Source organism: Chiloscyllium plagiosum, unplaced genomic scaffold (assembly GCF_037043375.1).
Source record: "Chiloscyllium plagiosum isolate Xiang-an unplaced genomic scaffold, Cpla_swu_hap1 HiC_scaffold_20, whole genome shotgun sequence".
Classification (NCBI taxonomy): domain Eukaryota; kingdom Metazoa; phylum Chordata; class Chondrichthyes; order Orectolobiformes; family Hemiscylliidae; genus Chiloscyllium; species Chiloscyllium plagiosum.
Genome location: NW_028270158.1, coordinates 18,944,249 through 18,959,906, shown reverse-complemented (window position 1 = coordinate 18,959,906; position 15,658 = coordinate 18,944,249). Strand labels below are relative to the sequence as shown.

General features: G+C 40.9%; 1 protein-coding gene across 3 annotated transcripts in view; it reads left to right on the top strand.

The window, feature by feature from the left end:
- sdk1a (sidekick cell adhesion molecule 1a) overlaps positions 1–15,658 on the top strand; it is a 932,616-nt gene that overhangs the window by 826,578 nt on the left and 90,380 nt on the right. For all 3 annotated transcript variants that reach the window (XM_043711904.2, XM_043711902.2, XM_043711903.2), the window contains one exon: positions 9,955–10,090. In XM_043711904.2, the coding sequence (XP_043567839.2) occupies positions 9,955–10,090 (136 nt within the window). The remainder of the gene's footprint in view (positions 1–9,954; positions 10,091–15,658) is intronic.

Here is a 15,658-nt window from a genome sequence, read left to right as displayed (position 1 = left end):
GTGCCAGGTGAATATTCTGTCTCATCCTTCTTCCATGGCTCGCCTTCATTCTTCGTAAATTCAAGAAACAGCTAAGGGTACTGGATGCAGCAAAGACTATCAGTCCTGATAGTATCCCAGCTATGTTACTGTAGACAAGTACTCCAAAACTAACCATGACCTTAGCAAAATTGTTTCCATCAAGTTCAACACAAAAATTTGGATATGCATAGACAATTTTCTGTCCGCAAACAGCTAGACAAACCAAATGCAGCCAGTTGCCACTCCATGAGCCTCCATCATCAGCAGAGTAATGGAAGTGTTATCAAGCATTTAGGTAATGTAAGTATGATAAGTAAGTCAACAGCAAGACCATCAATTTGTAGCAGTGTATTAAGATGTATCCAGTATAACGCGATCTAATAACCTAGGCTGAAATTAACATAGCTTAAGAGGGTATACTTTCAATAGAGGACACAGAAACTCAGAATGAATTTGTCTTGTAGGCTTCTCAAACTTATACTCTTTACTGCAAAGGTGAGATGTGAATAGTTTTATTAGTTATAAGGATGCTGCCATCTTTGGTTTCACCTCCTCTGCTTGCCATGCTCAAAGTTGTAGACATCATAATAAAGGCCAGCACTGTCTCCTGCATAGGGGTCAGAAAAAGTATGCATGCTTGTTATCATCCATGTTGCACATGTCCTTGCTAAAAAGAGTTGTGTCATTGAGCATCATGCTGTCTGTTTGTGAATGTTGTGGCACTGTGTGCAAGATGTAAAAATTTGGGTGTGTTAAATGTTCTAAGTATTTGAGTGTGTAGCGGAGTAAATGAATGTCAGGTGAGAGTTCTTATTGATAAAGATTGTTATCTGAATAATGGTGGTGTAGTATACTGAAAAGTGTGTGAAATTAGTGGTGCAGTTTGAAGGATATGGAATTTGAAGACGCCTGCGTTGATCTTGACCCCTTATGTGAAGTTGTTGAAGTTGACTTATTTGACTATCTGCTTCTGTTGCCCTCTGAGCATGTGACTGTGACTGAAAGGCCACCTGCAGATAAAGGGTATGTCCTTTAAACCTGTCTACTAAAACATCAATTACAGTCTTCAACAGCCTTGGAGCCTGATCTTTGCCCTAATGTGCCATTATTCTGTATTTCATAGATCAGGTTCAATTCCTGCATGACAGTAAGCACTATTTTCAGCCAAAATGCATCGTGCCGTTCAGAACAGCAGAAAGTTTGAAGTGCTTCTAACTGTGTGAACTGCTAATTACTTTTACAATGTATGTATGTACCCAAATGAAACAGGTAGATTCCATTTATTTGGAAATCACTGGTGGGTATATTTACCGCTAATATAGCCAGCACAAAATAACCTTGAGAAATTATATAAACTAATAAAGTAATTAATTAAGTGGAAATGGATAGACAAATGATATCATTGCATAATGTGGGAACTGGCTAATCCCATTGAGAACTGCAGTGACCACATTTGCAAGAGATGGTTGCTGGAAGAACTACGGCTCAGAATTGATGAGCTGGAATCTGAGCTTCAAACACTGCGTCACATCCAGTACCTGGATGCTGTGTTTCAGAAGGCACTCACGCCTGGAAGATTACATACTTCAGATTTGGTCAGTAGCCAGGGACAGCATGGTGTGACTGCAAATGAGACAGGTAGAAGGATCCTGCAGTAAAGAACAGAGGAGCCTCTGCTCTTAACCTTGTCCAACAGGTACGAGGTACTTGCTCCCTGTCTGGATCAGGGAAAGGGCTGTAGTGAGGATGAGCCAACCACTGCACCATGGTATGGGAGGGCATTCAAGTTTGGGGAGCAAAAAAACAAGTGGTAGTTATTGAGGGTTCTATAATTAGGGGAATAAGCAGGACCAAGAGTCCTGCATGGCGTGTTGCTTGCCCGGTGCCAGGATAAGGAATTTCTCTGACTGGCTTGAAAGGATATTAGCGAGGGAGGGGGAGGATCCGGTTGTTGTGGTCCATGCTAGAACAAACAACATGGCAAGACTAGGAAAGACAACTTGTTCAGGGATTATCAGGGGCTAAGAGCCAAATTAAAGAACAGGTTCTCAAGGGTTATAATCACGGATTACTGACTGAGCCACGTGCAAATTGGCTTAGGGACATGAGAAAAAGGGAAGTAAACACGTGGCTAAAAGAGTGGTGTGGGAAAGAAGGGTTCATTTTCATGGACCACCGGCACCAGTATTGGAACAGGAGGGATTTCTACCATTGGGACAGTTTCCACCTGAACTGAGCTTGGGACTAATGTTCTAGAGAAAAGGGTAAGCAGGCTGGTCAACAGGATTTGAACTAGAAAGTGGAGTGGAAGGGAAGGATGAATCTTCCCTTAGTGGGAAACAAAACAGCAGGTTAATATATGTAAAGATTGATTCAACTGATAGAAATGACAGGAGAGATTATTAAAATCTCCAGCACAAACACGAATAGGATAGTGTTTGGAAAGGGTTAGCAATCAAACTTCAAGCACACTGGACAAATGAGTGACAATGAGAAGAGGGAGGTTAATACAGGACTGAAGGTGTTATATCTGAATGTGCACAGTAAAAGGAATAAAGAAAATGAGTTAAAGGTGCAGAACAAAATTGGCAGGGATGATGTGGTGGATATCAGAGAGACGTGGCTGCAAGGGGATCTGGATTAGAAGGCTGAATATCCAGGGATATATATCCTATTCGAAAAGATAGGCAAGTGGGCAGACGGATGGGCTTGCCTTATTAGTAAGAAATTAAATTAAGTCAACAGTAAGAAACGAAGTAGGGTCAGATGGTATCAAATCTGTGTGGGTAAAATTGAGGAACCGCAAATGTGAAAAAAGCCACAGTTGGAGTTATGTACAGGCCTCCAAACAGTAGTCAGGAGCTAGGGCACAATATACACCAGGAGATAGAAAAGATGTGTAGGAAAGGCAAAGTTACAGTGGTCGTGGGGATTTTAATATGCAGTTGGATTGGGAAAATCAGGTTGGTAGTAGATTGGAAAAAGAAGGATTTGTGGAATGTCTGTGAGATAGCTTTTTGGAGCAGCTTGTGGTGGAGCCCACGAGGGAACAGGCAAAACTGAATTTAGTGTTGTACAATGAGGCAGACTTGATAAGGGAGCTTAAGGTGAAGGAACCCATAGGAGGCAGTGACTATAATATGATTGAATTTACTCTGCAATTTGAAAGGGAAAAGATAGAATCAGAGTATTACAGCTGAATAAAGGCAACTACAGAGGCATGAGGGAGGAGCTGACCAGATGGACTGGGAGAGGAGCCTAGCAGGAAACACAGTGGAACAGCAATTGCAGGAATTTTTGGGAGTGATTCAAGAGATACAAGAGAAAGAAGCATGGTACAGGGAGGATGAGGCAAGGATGGCTAACTCGGGAAGTCAGGGATAGGATAAAAGCAAAACAGAAAACATATAATGTGGCGAAGAGCAATGCGAAAACAGAGGATTGGAAAGCTTATAAAGACTAACAAAGAGCGACAAAAAAAAGAGGGTGAAGATTAAATATGATGGTGAGTTAGCCAATAACATAAAGGAAAATTGTAATAGTTTATTAGATATATGAAGGGCAAAAGACAGGCAAAAGTGGATATTGGACTACTGGAATATGACGCTGGAGAGATAGTAGTGGGGAACAAGGAAATGGCTGAGGAACTGAATAATTACTTTGCAGTTTTAATGGTGGAAGACATGAGTAATATCCCAAACAATTCCAGAGAGAAAGGAGGCGAGCTGAGTATGGTGGCCATCACCAAGGAGAAGTGCTAGAAAATCTGAATGGCCTGAAGGTGGATTAATCACCTGGGCCAGATGACCTACGTCCCAGAGTTCTAAAGGAGATAGCTGAAGAGGTAGTGGAGGTGATCTTTCAGGAATTGCTAGAGTCAGGGAGGGTCCCAAAGGACTCGAAATTCGCTAATGTGACAAACCCTTGTTTAAAAAGGGAGTAAGGCAAAAGGCAGAAAATTATAGGCCGATTAGCCCAGCCTCAGTCGTGGGAAATATTTTGGAGTCCATTGTAAAGGATGAGATTTCTGAATACTTGGAAGTTTATGATAAAATAGAGCAAAGTCAGCATGGTTTCATCAAGGGGAGATCATGCCTGATAAATCTGCTAGAATTCTTTGAGGAAGGAATGAGCAGGTTAGACCAAGGAGAGCCAAAGGATGTTACCTAGCTGAACTTCCAGAAGGTCTTTGACAAGATGCTGCACAGGAGGCCGATGAGTATGATAGAGCCCACGGCATTAGGGGCAAGGTGGTAGCATGGATAGAAGATTGGCTGTCTGGCAGAAAACAGAGTGTGGAGATAAAAGTGTCTTTCTCAGGATGGCAGCCGGTGACAAGTGATGTTCCACAACATTTCACTTTATACATTAACAATCTAGATGAAGGAACTGAGGGCATTCTGGCTAAGTTTGCAGATGGTACTAAGATAGGTGGACGGATAGGTAGCATTGAGGAGGTGGGGAGGCTGCAGAAGGATTTGAGCTGAAAATGTGTTGCTGGAAAAGCCCCCACACTCTGGGTTCTTTCAGTGAATCCTTGCAGAAGGATTTGGACAGGTTAGGAGAATGGGCAAAGAAATGGCAGTTGGAGTGCAACCGTGGGAAAGTGTGAGGTCATGCACTTTGGTAGGAAGAATAAAGGCATGGACTAACTTCTAAACGGGGAGAAAATTCAGAAGTCAGAAGTGCAAAGAGACTTGGGAGTTCTAGTCCAGGATTCTCTCGAGGTAAATTTGAAGGTTGAGTCAGAAAGGCAAATGCAATGATGGCATTTATTTTGAGAGGACTTGAATATAAAAGCAGGGATATACTTCTGAGGCTCTATAAGGCTCTGGTCAGATCACATTTGGAGTATTGTGCATAGTTATGAAACCATATCTCGGGAAGAATGTACTGGCCCTGGAGCGGGTTCAGAGGAGGTTCACAAGAATGTTCCAGGAATGAAAAGCTGAACATGTGAGGAACATTTGAAAACTCTGGGTCTATATTCAATGGAGTTTAGAAGGATAAGGGGGAAGCTATTTGAAACTTACAGAATACTGAATGGCCTGGACAGGGTAGATGTAGGGAAGATGTTTCCGTTGGTAGATGAAACTCTGACCCAAGGGCACAGCCTTAGAGTAAAGGGAGGACCTTTTAGAACAGAGGTAAGGAGAAAGTTCTTCAGCCAGAGAGTGATGAATCTATGAAATTCATTGCCACAGAAGACTGTGGAGGCCAGGTAATTGAGTCTGTTTAAGACTGAGATAGGTTCTTGATTGTCAAGAGATCAAGAGTTACAGGGAGAAGACAATAGAATGGGGTTGAGAAATGTCTCGGCCACGATTGAATGGTGGAGCAGACTCGCTGGGCTGAATAGCCTAATTTCAGCTCCTATGTTATTTGCTCTTATGAAGACACATCCTTTTGTCTTGGGTCTAGAGTGGCAGTGGCCTCTGATCGTGTGATAACATCCTCATACTTGGCTCACCTGGATGTAGCTTCTTAAGAGGCCCTCTTCTGGCTCCTGGGTGACAATACACACTGTCTTTGTCACAATACAGAGAAATGCAGCAGTGAAAGGAGCACTCTCAACTATGTTCCCAAAGTTACCTGCCTTATCTTGTGAGGTAGCAATCCCACTGGTGTCTGTTCATGGATTTGTATTTGTCATGTCTTGAATTTAGCTAAATCAGGGAGGAAATCTGTTTCATGTTCTGTCTCAACATCAATATCCAGTGTGTCTACACTGCAGACATTGCATTCTCATTGGCAAACATTTTTACTCTTTACCTATTCCATCAGCTTTTTATTTTCGTAAATTGGTTAATTTATAAAGCGTACAATAGTGACATGCTGTTGGCACTGCATGTGTTAGTCTTATTAAAGTTATGGGGGCAGCATCCTGCTCTCAAGCAAGAGGATAGGGAATTCTTCCCTGGGTCCTCTTCTGGTCCACCTTCCATCTGAGAAAACAGCTCTCTGATGACTACCTGGTGAGAATTCACCAATGAGAGCTCCCTTCTGCCCTGAGCACTTATTGTTCTACCATATTTCTAGGGGCAGATTATTTTCTCTGTCAATCAGTTGTCTGAACCCTTTTCACCAATGGCCATGGGAAAGCTACACATGCTATCTGATGACAGTTATTGCCTTGCTCACCTTTATTTGGGGGTTTATTTACCATTGTTTGGAAGAACGATGCTTAGTTTTGAAAACAACAGACTGGTAATAGAGTACATTTGGCACTGGCTAAACTGTTGAAGCTAGTTCAATGTGCATTGTGACCTCTGTGTTTCTCATACTTCTTTCCTTTTGTTTTCCCACACTAGAATTTTGGAAAGTTAGTTACTGCTGGGATAGCTATGAAATTAAATCTAATGCTAAGAAAGTATTACTAAAACTCAGTTTTTAAGAGACTACAATTTCCAACTGTTAAAGTGATAGTACGACACTCGCCACACACAATATTGGTCATGTCTAGCCAAATAGTTGTACAATCAAAGATGATATGGCACTGATATCATTTAAACAAAAGACCACACAAAGTTGGTGTGTTGCCTTTGTTGCATTCATTTGGTGGGGGCTTAATCACACATAGCAATGCTGATGCCTAATTTTGTGTGCTATTGAATATTGTCTCCATAACATTTCATCCAGTGAATCAAAAGCAAATCCAAAAAGCTCGGTTGCATGCATCACACTCAGATTGCACACTTTATTGCATACACAAGGTTCTCTTATAAACTGAAAACAACCCAGCCATTAAATTGCACAAGCTGTTCTCCTGCTTTTTGGTTGAGTTAGACAGTTTATAAATTATGACTATTACCTACATTCGCCTATTAAAGCTGTGATTAAAAAAATCACAGCAACTTGGCTAATTAAATTTATGGTAACTGATGGCTATAAATCAATCGCATTGAACAAAAATCATCATATTGGATTAGGTGCTTTTTTTTAGTGTTTGTTTGTTGCCAGTTGGAAACATTTCTGTGTGTGCAGTGAATAAATATTTTATTAGCACTAAATGAATGGGATGCTCTGTTGGCACAGTAATTTGCTCTTGAGATTCAAAAGGGAGAAAGCCAACACCTTCCTTTGAACATTCATCCTCTTCCATCTCATGTTTAAGTTACGTTCGTTTGGTCTGGCATAACCAGTAGTTGGGGGTGAGAGGCAAAGTCACGGTGGCTGCTGGAGGTCAATCATCTCAGCTCCAAGACATCACTGTAGAGTTCCTCAGGGGCTTCCCTCCATCATAAGGTCATCTTTGCATCCATCTTTATGTTGAAAAGCATCAGTAGTATGCCAGAACGTCAAGAGTGAGTGCGATGCCTGTCACTAAGAACAAGGTGCCTGGTAGCTGAAGGAAGAAGAAACATACTAAGGGGAGAAGAAGGCAACCATAGCTGACAAGGAAAGTTGGGATAGGATAAAAGCAAAAGAATTATCATACAATGTGAAGATCAACTGGAAGCCAGAGGATTGAAAAGCCTTTAAAAAACCAGCAGAGAACAACTAAAAAAGTAAAGGCAGGGAGAAGTTGAGATATGAAGTTTAGCTAGCTAGTAATATATAAAAGATGATTGCAAGAGTTTCTTAAGATATATAAAATGTAAGGTAGAAGCAAGAGTGGACAGTGAACCACTGGAAAATGTGGCGGGAGAAGTGGTAATAGGGAACAAAGAAATGGCGTGTGAACTGAATTGGTACTTTGCATCCATCTTCGCAGTGGAAAACACAAGGAGCATACCACAACTTCAAGAGAGACGGGGCAGAGTTGAGTGTAGTGGTCATGACTAGGGAGAATGTGAAAAGTCTGAAGGGGAATAAATGACCCAGAAAAGATGGACTACACCGCAGTGTTCTAAAGAAGTTAACTGAGGAGATTGTGGAGGTATTGGTGGTAATCTTTTGGATTCACTGGAGTCTAGGAGAGTCCCAGAGGATTGGAAAATAGCTAATGTTTACACCCCTGTTTAAGCAGGGTGAGGTGCAAAAGATGGGAAAGTATAAAGCATTTAGCCTGACCTTGGTCATTGAAAGATTTTCGAGACCAGTATTAAAGATGTGAATGCAGAGTACTTAGAAGTTCATGGTAAAATAGGGCTAGGTCAGCACAGTTTCATCAAGGGGAGATCATACGTGACAAATCTGTTAGAATTCTTTGAGGAGATCACAAGTAAGTGAAACAAAAGAGAGTCAGTGAACATGATCTATTTGGATTTCCAGAAGTCCTTTGACAAGGTGCCACACAGCAGGCTGCTAAATAAATAAGAGCCGATGGTGTTCGGAGCAAGATACTGAAATTAATAGAGAATTGGCTGACTGGCAGAAGGCTGGGATTGTAAATGAAGGAGTCTTTTTCAGGATGGCAGACAGTGACTAGTGAAGTTCTGCAGGGGTCAGTTTTGGAACCACAACTATTCACATTCTTCTTGAACAATCTGGACAAAAGAACTGAGGACATTGTTGCTAAGTTTGGTGATGACACAAAGATAGGTGGAGAAACAAGTAGTGTTGAGGTAGGATGGCTGCAGAAGGACTTGGACAGGCTGGGAAAGTGGACAAAGAAGTGGAAGATGGAGTATAATGTGGGAAATTGTGAGGTTATGTACTTTGGTCAGAAGAATAGAGGTGTAGAATGTTTTCTAATAGGGAAAGGCTTTGGAAATCTGAAATAAAAAGGGACTCGGGAGTCTTAGTTCAGGATTCTGTTAAGGTTAGCATAGAGGTTCATTTGGTAGTTAGGAAAACTAATGCAATATTAGCATTCATTTCAAAATACAAGAGCAGGGATATTTTGCTTAGGCAGTACAAAGCACTGGTCAGAGCACATTTGGATTATTGTGAGCAGTTTAGGGCTTCGTATCTAAGAAAGGATGTGCTGCCTTTGGAGGGTGTCCAGAGGCAGTTTACAAGAAGGATCCCAGGTTGAAGAACTTGTCATATGAAAAGCGGTTGAGGGCTCTGGATCTGTACTTGATGGACTTTAAAAGGATGTGGGGGATCTCATTGAATCTTACAGAATGCCGAGAGGCCTGGAAAGGTCAGACGTGGGGAGGATCTTTCTACTAGTTTTGGGAGAGGTGGAAGAGCATATTGAGTGTGTGGTTCATATACAGGCTGTTGGACTTTATAAATAGGGATACAGAATTCAAAATCAAGGAAATATTGGTCACTCATGATAAACCTGAAGTATTGTGTCTGCTCTGGGTTCTATTGTTAAGGAAGAATGAGAAGATATGAGGAGATGGTGCAGAAAAGAATGGTTCCAGGTCTGATAGATTTGCTCAAAATGATAAAAAAAATCTGGATGCTCCCACTGGTGTAAGGATTGAGAACCAGAGAACACCAGCTTAAGGTGACTGACAAAAGAATTGGTGACAACATGAGGAAAATCTTTTCTCTCATAACCAAGGGTTTGAATCTGAACTGCCCAAGATTGTGAATGAAAAATATTCAATCAAAGCTTTCAAAGGAGAATTGTACAATTTTCCCAAGAGAAAGAAATTGCAGGGCTATGGGGAAAAGGAGTGAGTTTGGAACTTGATGAGTTACTCTTGCAGACAGCCAGCACAGATAATGAGGAACTAAATGGCCGCCTCCTGTACTGCAATCAACCTTTGATCGTATGACTACAATCACAGGTGACTTTTCTGCTCTTTTTTTATGGTATTTCAGGCCACTGTGGTGATACCATTCACTGCCCCACATTGAATCATCTATTTTTTGTTACCTGGGGTTAAGTAGTTTCCATTTGTATGGTTAATGCTTCTTCAGTTATTTTATTTACATAGTAATCAATTTGAGGGGTAGATTAATGTTTTGGCAATAGAGGCAAACAAATGTATTAATAAGGCAGAAATAAAGCACATCGTGAACCAGGTAAATCAACGTGATAACATGGAAACACATCGAGAATAATTTCTATAATTTCTTTCTTCCTAGTCACCAGAGGAAGAAGGTTTAAACGGCATATTGTTGGGATTTCGGATTTACTACAGGGAGCTTGTGTATGAGGATATGCCACGATTCAACATCCAGTCCACTGGGGATCCTTCTTCACTGCAGACAGAGTTAGCTCGTAAGTAACAACTGATGACAGACAGATCTGTGGACAGCCTTGAATTAATTCAAAAATATTTTGTTGAAGCCTTTTGTTGTTTTACTGCATGTGTCTGCAGGACTTTAAAGGCTGACTGCTTAGTTTAGACTGTGTGTCTAACTTAATAGTGTCACTTTTGATAAAAACAATAAAAATGCAAATATTGCTTATATTTAAACATATAGCATCATTATCATATCAATTCTGGAATTCACAATTCACGGTTCAGTGATATATACTTTTCTGACTTGACAGATCTAACACTTGTGTTGATTGGAGAAGACTATGACCTTCCTTTAAATGAGAAGTATTTCTTGTTAATTGCTGCCTCGCAGGTGTTTTTAGTCAGAATTTGAATAAATTAATCATGGATTTATAGCTACACTGAGGCTGTTTACACAGCATTTTTATGAAAATGGTCAACTTCACTTTTATTCCTCTGCCATAATTCATGGTTCAGATAGTGATGTATTCTACATCTTAATGTAGTATCATATTTTTATGTGTGTCACATCCAAAACAACTGAAAATACCTCAATGCATTTAATGAAAGAGAAAAATATTAGGCAAATGTGAATTAACTTCATGGACCTACATTATAACCTCCCAATATGCATTCCATCTCAGAAGAGGAATAAAGGATCAGCCTGCAGTGTCTTTGGGCATCATTAACATAAATAGCCTGAGCTATTGCCATAAGTTGTGCTCCACAGGCAGCTCCCCTGAGCAAGATAATCAACTATAAAACATCTGGTTCACCAGGAACAACCTTTAAATAACTCTAGCAGGTTGTAGGGGCTGAGGGATTGCAATTCCTGTACAGTTGTAGAAGATCTGCTGCTCCTCATCACTCTGAGTTGGGGCTCTTAAACAAAACCTCTTTTATTAAATTATCTGACATTGATGGTCTTTTTTAAGGTGAGGTATAGTTATGCTAAAGAATTGGGTGTGAGAGAGAGAGAGAGGGTCATTGTCTTCCCCACATATTGCCAACTCATTCCGCATTGAGGTCATTTAGTGAGTATTATATGTTTTTATGGGGTATAGCAATTGTTTAAGTACTCACCCAGAATGCTAAATTTTAGGTATCTGAATCTAGATGCACATTGTCCCACTAATGAATTCTAGGCTTGGGCTTCTTTTTACGCTTAAAAAGAAGCATAACACTTGCAAAGTTTTAACCTTGTGACTTTTTTCTGTGAGTGCATTCGTTGCTGTAAGTACTCCCATTTATAGAGAACTAGCAGTGTCATAAAGCAAAGTCCACAATTCAGCTGCTTTATGTAGTAGTTCAGGGAAAAGGGAGAAAACATGTCTTTTTTCTAACTTCCCTATGCTAAAAGACATGCTGATGATCAACATGTGATTTTGCCCAGCTGGGAGTCACACTATCACAGCCCCAGATATCCAGCTTTGGATTGGATTTAGATCATGAGCAAGAATGCAGGTTAAAGAGAGAAAAGCAATAGAGGGCGCGAGTTGGAGTCAGGAAGAGACTGCACATTAGAGTTGGAAAAGGGGAGAGACCGCTCCAAAATGAGACCAAATAGGTCTCATAGTTACCACAGACTAACATGAAACAATGTTAAACAAATCTCACAACCCTCAATAAGATTGCAAGCCCGGGTACCAGCGTTAAAATGAAACAATGTGAAAGGGTACTTACTGGAAATGACTAAGTAGGAGAAATAATGAAACAAAAATTTAGAAATTGTAGTATTAAACCCAAGACAAGTTTATTATTGCACCACAGGAAGAGTCCATGAATTTCTCTTCATTTACACTCTCACTTATAAATTATGCATCTTTAGCTAAATAAGTATATTCTTTTTCAATGCAGAAATGCAAAGTCAGTGCCCTTTGGCACTTTTAAGATTTCAGTTTGAAAGCAGCAATGAAATATTAAATGCTTTTCAAGATGTTGGTCAAAAATTATTCTAGCATCTAATTCTGTTGGTCAGCCCTTGTTAACATAACTTGTGTGTTTTCTTTTCCTATCTCCCCAATGTGTTGCACTAGCTAGATTGCCGTGTCTCTTTGCAGCATGCACCAAAACACAGACATTCTGAATTTAATGCTTTCACTGCAAGGGTCTTAATCCCAAATACGAAGTGAACAGGATAATGTTAGCTTACATTTGTCAAGTTAATAATCACAGCACTAAATGTTGAGTTAGTGCACGCATTTGAATGATGTACATTTGCAACCACAAGGTTCCTGTCACTGAACTTGTAATTTCAACACTGTGAGGAAAGTGCAAGCAAACATAGATGGAGCGAAGATCAGAGGTGCAGCCATTTCAGTTATCCTGATTTCAATGCAGGGCAGCATTCAGCTGAAAAACAGAAAGAAATGGCAACAGGCCCACCCTTAGCATGTAGAAGTAGGGTATTGCAAAGCAGGAAACTGAGAACCCAAGGAATGGTCAATGGTATTTGGTGATAGGGTGGTTTTTGCTCCTGTTAGTCCCCCAATGAATCTTCTTTTTAAAAAGGAAAGCAAAAACCATCTGACCTGTTCTAGCACCTGGAGGGAGAGCTGCAACAACTTCTCTGCACAACATTAATACACCAGTAATTGGAGCATTCAAACGGAAAATCTAAACAAGAATCCACTAGCTTCCAGCAACATTCTGACTTGCTCAGAGGAGAAGATTAAAATTAGGACTTTGACAAAGAGAGCAGGACTTCATCAGGAAAATCTCCTGAATGTTTTTAACTGCCTGGTAGTTTGATTACATCTGGGAATCTGTTTCAGAACAACATCAGCTTTGGAGCCAAATTAAATTCTCTGTTCAGGAATGCATTTTGAATGTGAGATGCCCAATTGAAATTGATCTGAAAAAGATCTGTGTAACATGCTGGCCTGATTAGGAGATTTAATTTTCATACTGCTTCCTGGACTGCTTCATTTTCACATAGCAAAATCTCAAATCAGCATTCAGCAAAAATATCTCCCCGAACATATTGGTCTCTGCTCACATAGTTACTTAGCTTACATAGTAGATGTGAATGCATATTCCACTTTGAATACATCCCATGTCATCATTTATGCTGTTGATGAAAAAAATGTGATGACAGATGTGACCTGAATAACTCACTCTGTGTTCAGCATTTTCCAGGTTACCTGTATTGGTGTTAAAATATATGAAAAGAGGCTTTCAGGCAATCTAATAAATTTTTCTAGGGTCATGAAAAGGATTGAGAAAGTTGATCCAGGTGTATTCTTTTTACTATGTTGAAGGATTTAGAAACTAGGTGACACAGGAATTCTCCATATCTCTCTCTTAAGTTGGTGATCCTTTACTTTGAAACTGAATTCCCAATCATAAGTAATGGAAGGTGTCATCAACAATGCCTTCACGCAACATCTTTTTAGCAACAACCGTAATCACTGACTCCCAGTTTGGGTTCTGCCAGGGCCACTCATTGCATCCCTTGTCCAAACAGGACTGAATTCCTGAGGTGAGGTGAGAGTGACAGTCCTTGAAATCAAGGCCGCATTTGATCAAGTGTGGCATCAAGGAGCCCTGGCAAAACTGGAATTGATTGGAATCAGAGGCAATTTTTTGCTGGTTGGAGTCATAACTGGCACACACAAAAATGGTCGTGGTTTTTGGAGATCAGTCATCTCATCTCCAGGACATTTCTGCAGGAGTTCTTCAGGGTAGTATCCCAGGCCCAATCAGCTACAGTTGCTTTATCAGTGGCCTTCCTCCATCGTAAAATCAGAAGTGGAACGGTTTGCCAATAATTGCACACTGTTTAGCATCATTTGCGACGACTCAGATACTGAAGTAGTCTGTGTTCAAATACAGCAGGATTTGAACAATATCCAGGCTTGGACTGACAAGTAGCAAGTAACATTCACACCGTACAAATGCCAGGCAATGGAGATCTTCAATAAAAGACAATCGCATCACCGCCCCCTTGACATTCAATGATGTTACCATCAGTCATTCCTCCACCATCAACAGCCTGGGAGTTATCATTGACCAGAAACTCAACTGGACTTATTATATAAATATAGTAACAACAAAAGTTGGTCAGAGACTTAAAATTCCACAATGAATAACTCAGCTCCTGACTCCTCAAAACTTGTTCACCATCTATAAGGCATAAGCCAGAAATGTGATGGAATCTTCCCCGCTTTCTTGGATGGGCACAGCTCCAACAACACTCAAGAAGCTTGACACCATCCAGCACAATGTAGCCCACTTGTTTGGCACCACATCACCAAGCATCCACCTCCTCTGCGATCGGGTCTCAGTAGCAGCAGTGTATACTATCCACAAGATGTATTTTAAAAATTCCAAGTCCTTCAACAGCACCTTCCAAACCCACTGCCACTTCCATCTAGAAAGACAAAGACAGCAAATACACGGGATCACCACCAGCTGCAAATTGCCCTCCAAACCACTCACTATCCTGACTTGGAAATATACCACCTTTCCTTCACTGTCATCAGGTCAAAATCTTGGAATTCCTTCTCTAAGGACATTGTGGATCTACCAAATGAACTGCAGCGGTTCAAGAAGGCAGCTCACCACCACCTTCTTGACTGCCAATAAATGCTGGCCAGGCAGCCAGCAATGCCCTCTTTGAACTGTAAGCTAAACATTTACATCCTTCTTAAGTAGGCAGACAATACACAGGACTCCAGATATATATTCAGTGTCCCTGTAAATAAATGATAAAATTCTACTGTCTTCTGAATTCTTGCTGTACCGAATACCAACGTTCTGTCAGTTATGCTATAACTGTATGCTGTATGATCCTGGTATTTAATTTTATCCTCAACCTCTGGTCAGTAACTTTAAGACACATTCAAGAGGAAGAAAATAGCAAAAATAATTGTATGATGGCTAGTAGTTCCAGGAAGAGAAACTTCAGTCATTAAGATAGATTGAGGGAATTGGGACTGCTCCCCTTGCAGAGGAGAAGGCTAAGACAAGATCTGATAGAAGTTTTCAAAGTAAATAAATGTGGTAGAAGTTTTCAAAGTGGACTTCAGAGACTAAATCGGGAAAAACTGTTCCCACTCATTAAGGAATAAAGAAACAAGGGTCAGATTTAAAGTGATTTGCAAGAGATTCAAGATGCAGCAGTCTGAAAAGTGTGCTCTGTTGGGCTCTGTGACTTACCCCAGGCAAGGTGGTCTCCTACCTCTTTCCCCCTCCCCCACCCACCACTCCCATTAGGCACCCCTGAGGACACCTTTTAGTACAAAGCAGGAAGAGCACCTACAACCCTTTAAATTAGGATTTGGAGGCTCTGGAGTCAAGATGAAGACACCTAAAAGACAGGGAGCTAGGGGTGTGCAGCAGGGCAGGGCACTCCCATAGTGTGACGGGCACACCCGCAGCTGCTGCTTCGACTCCTGTGGCAGCACCGTTAAGCTCAGTGGAGCAGGAGCTCCTACTCACGGAGTTTGTAAAACTCTGTGAAAAAATCAAAACAGCGCTGGAACCGATTACTGCCATGCTGACAAAGTATGAGCAGGATATCTGGGCGTTGGATCGGTGTGTGGAAGCAGTTAAGCAAAGGG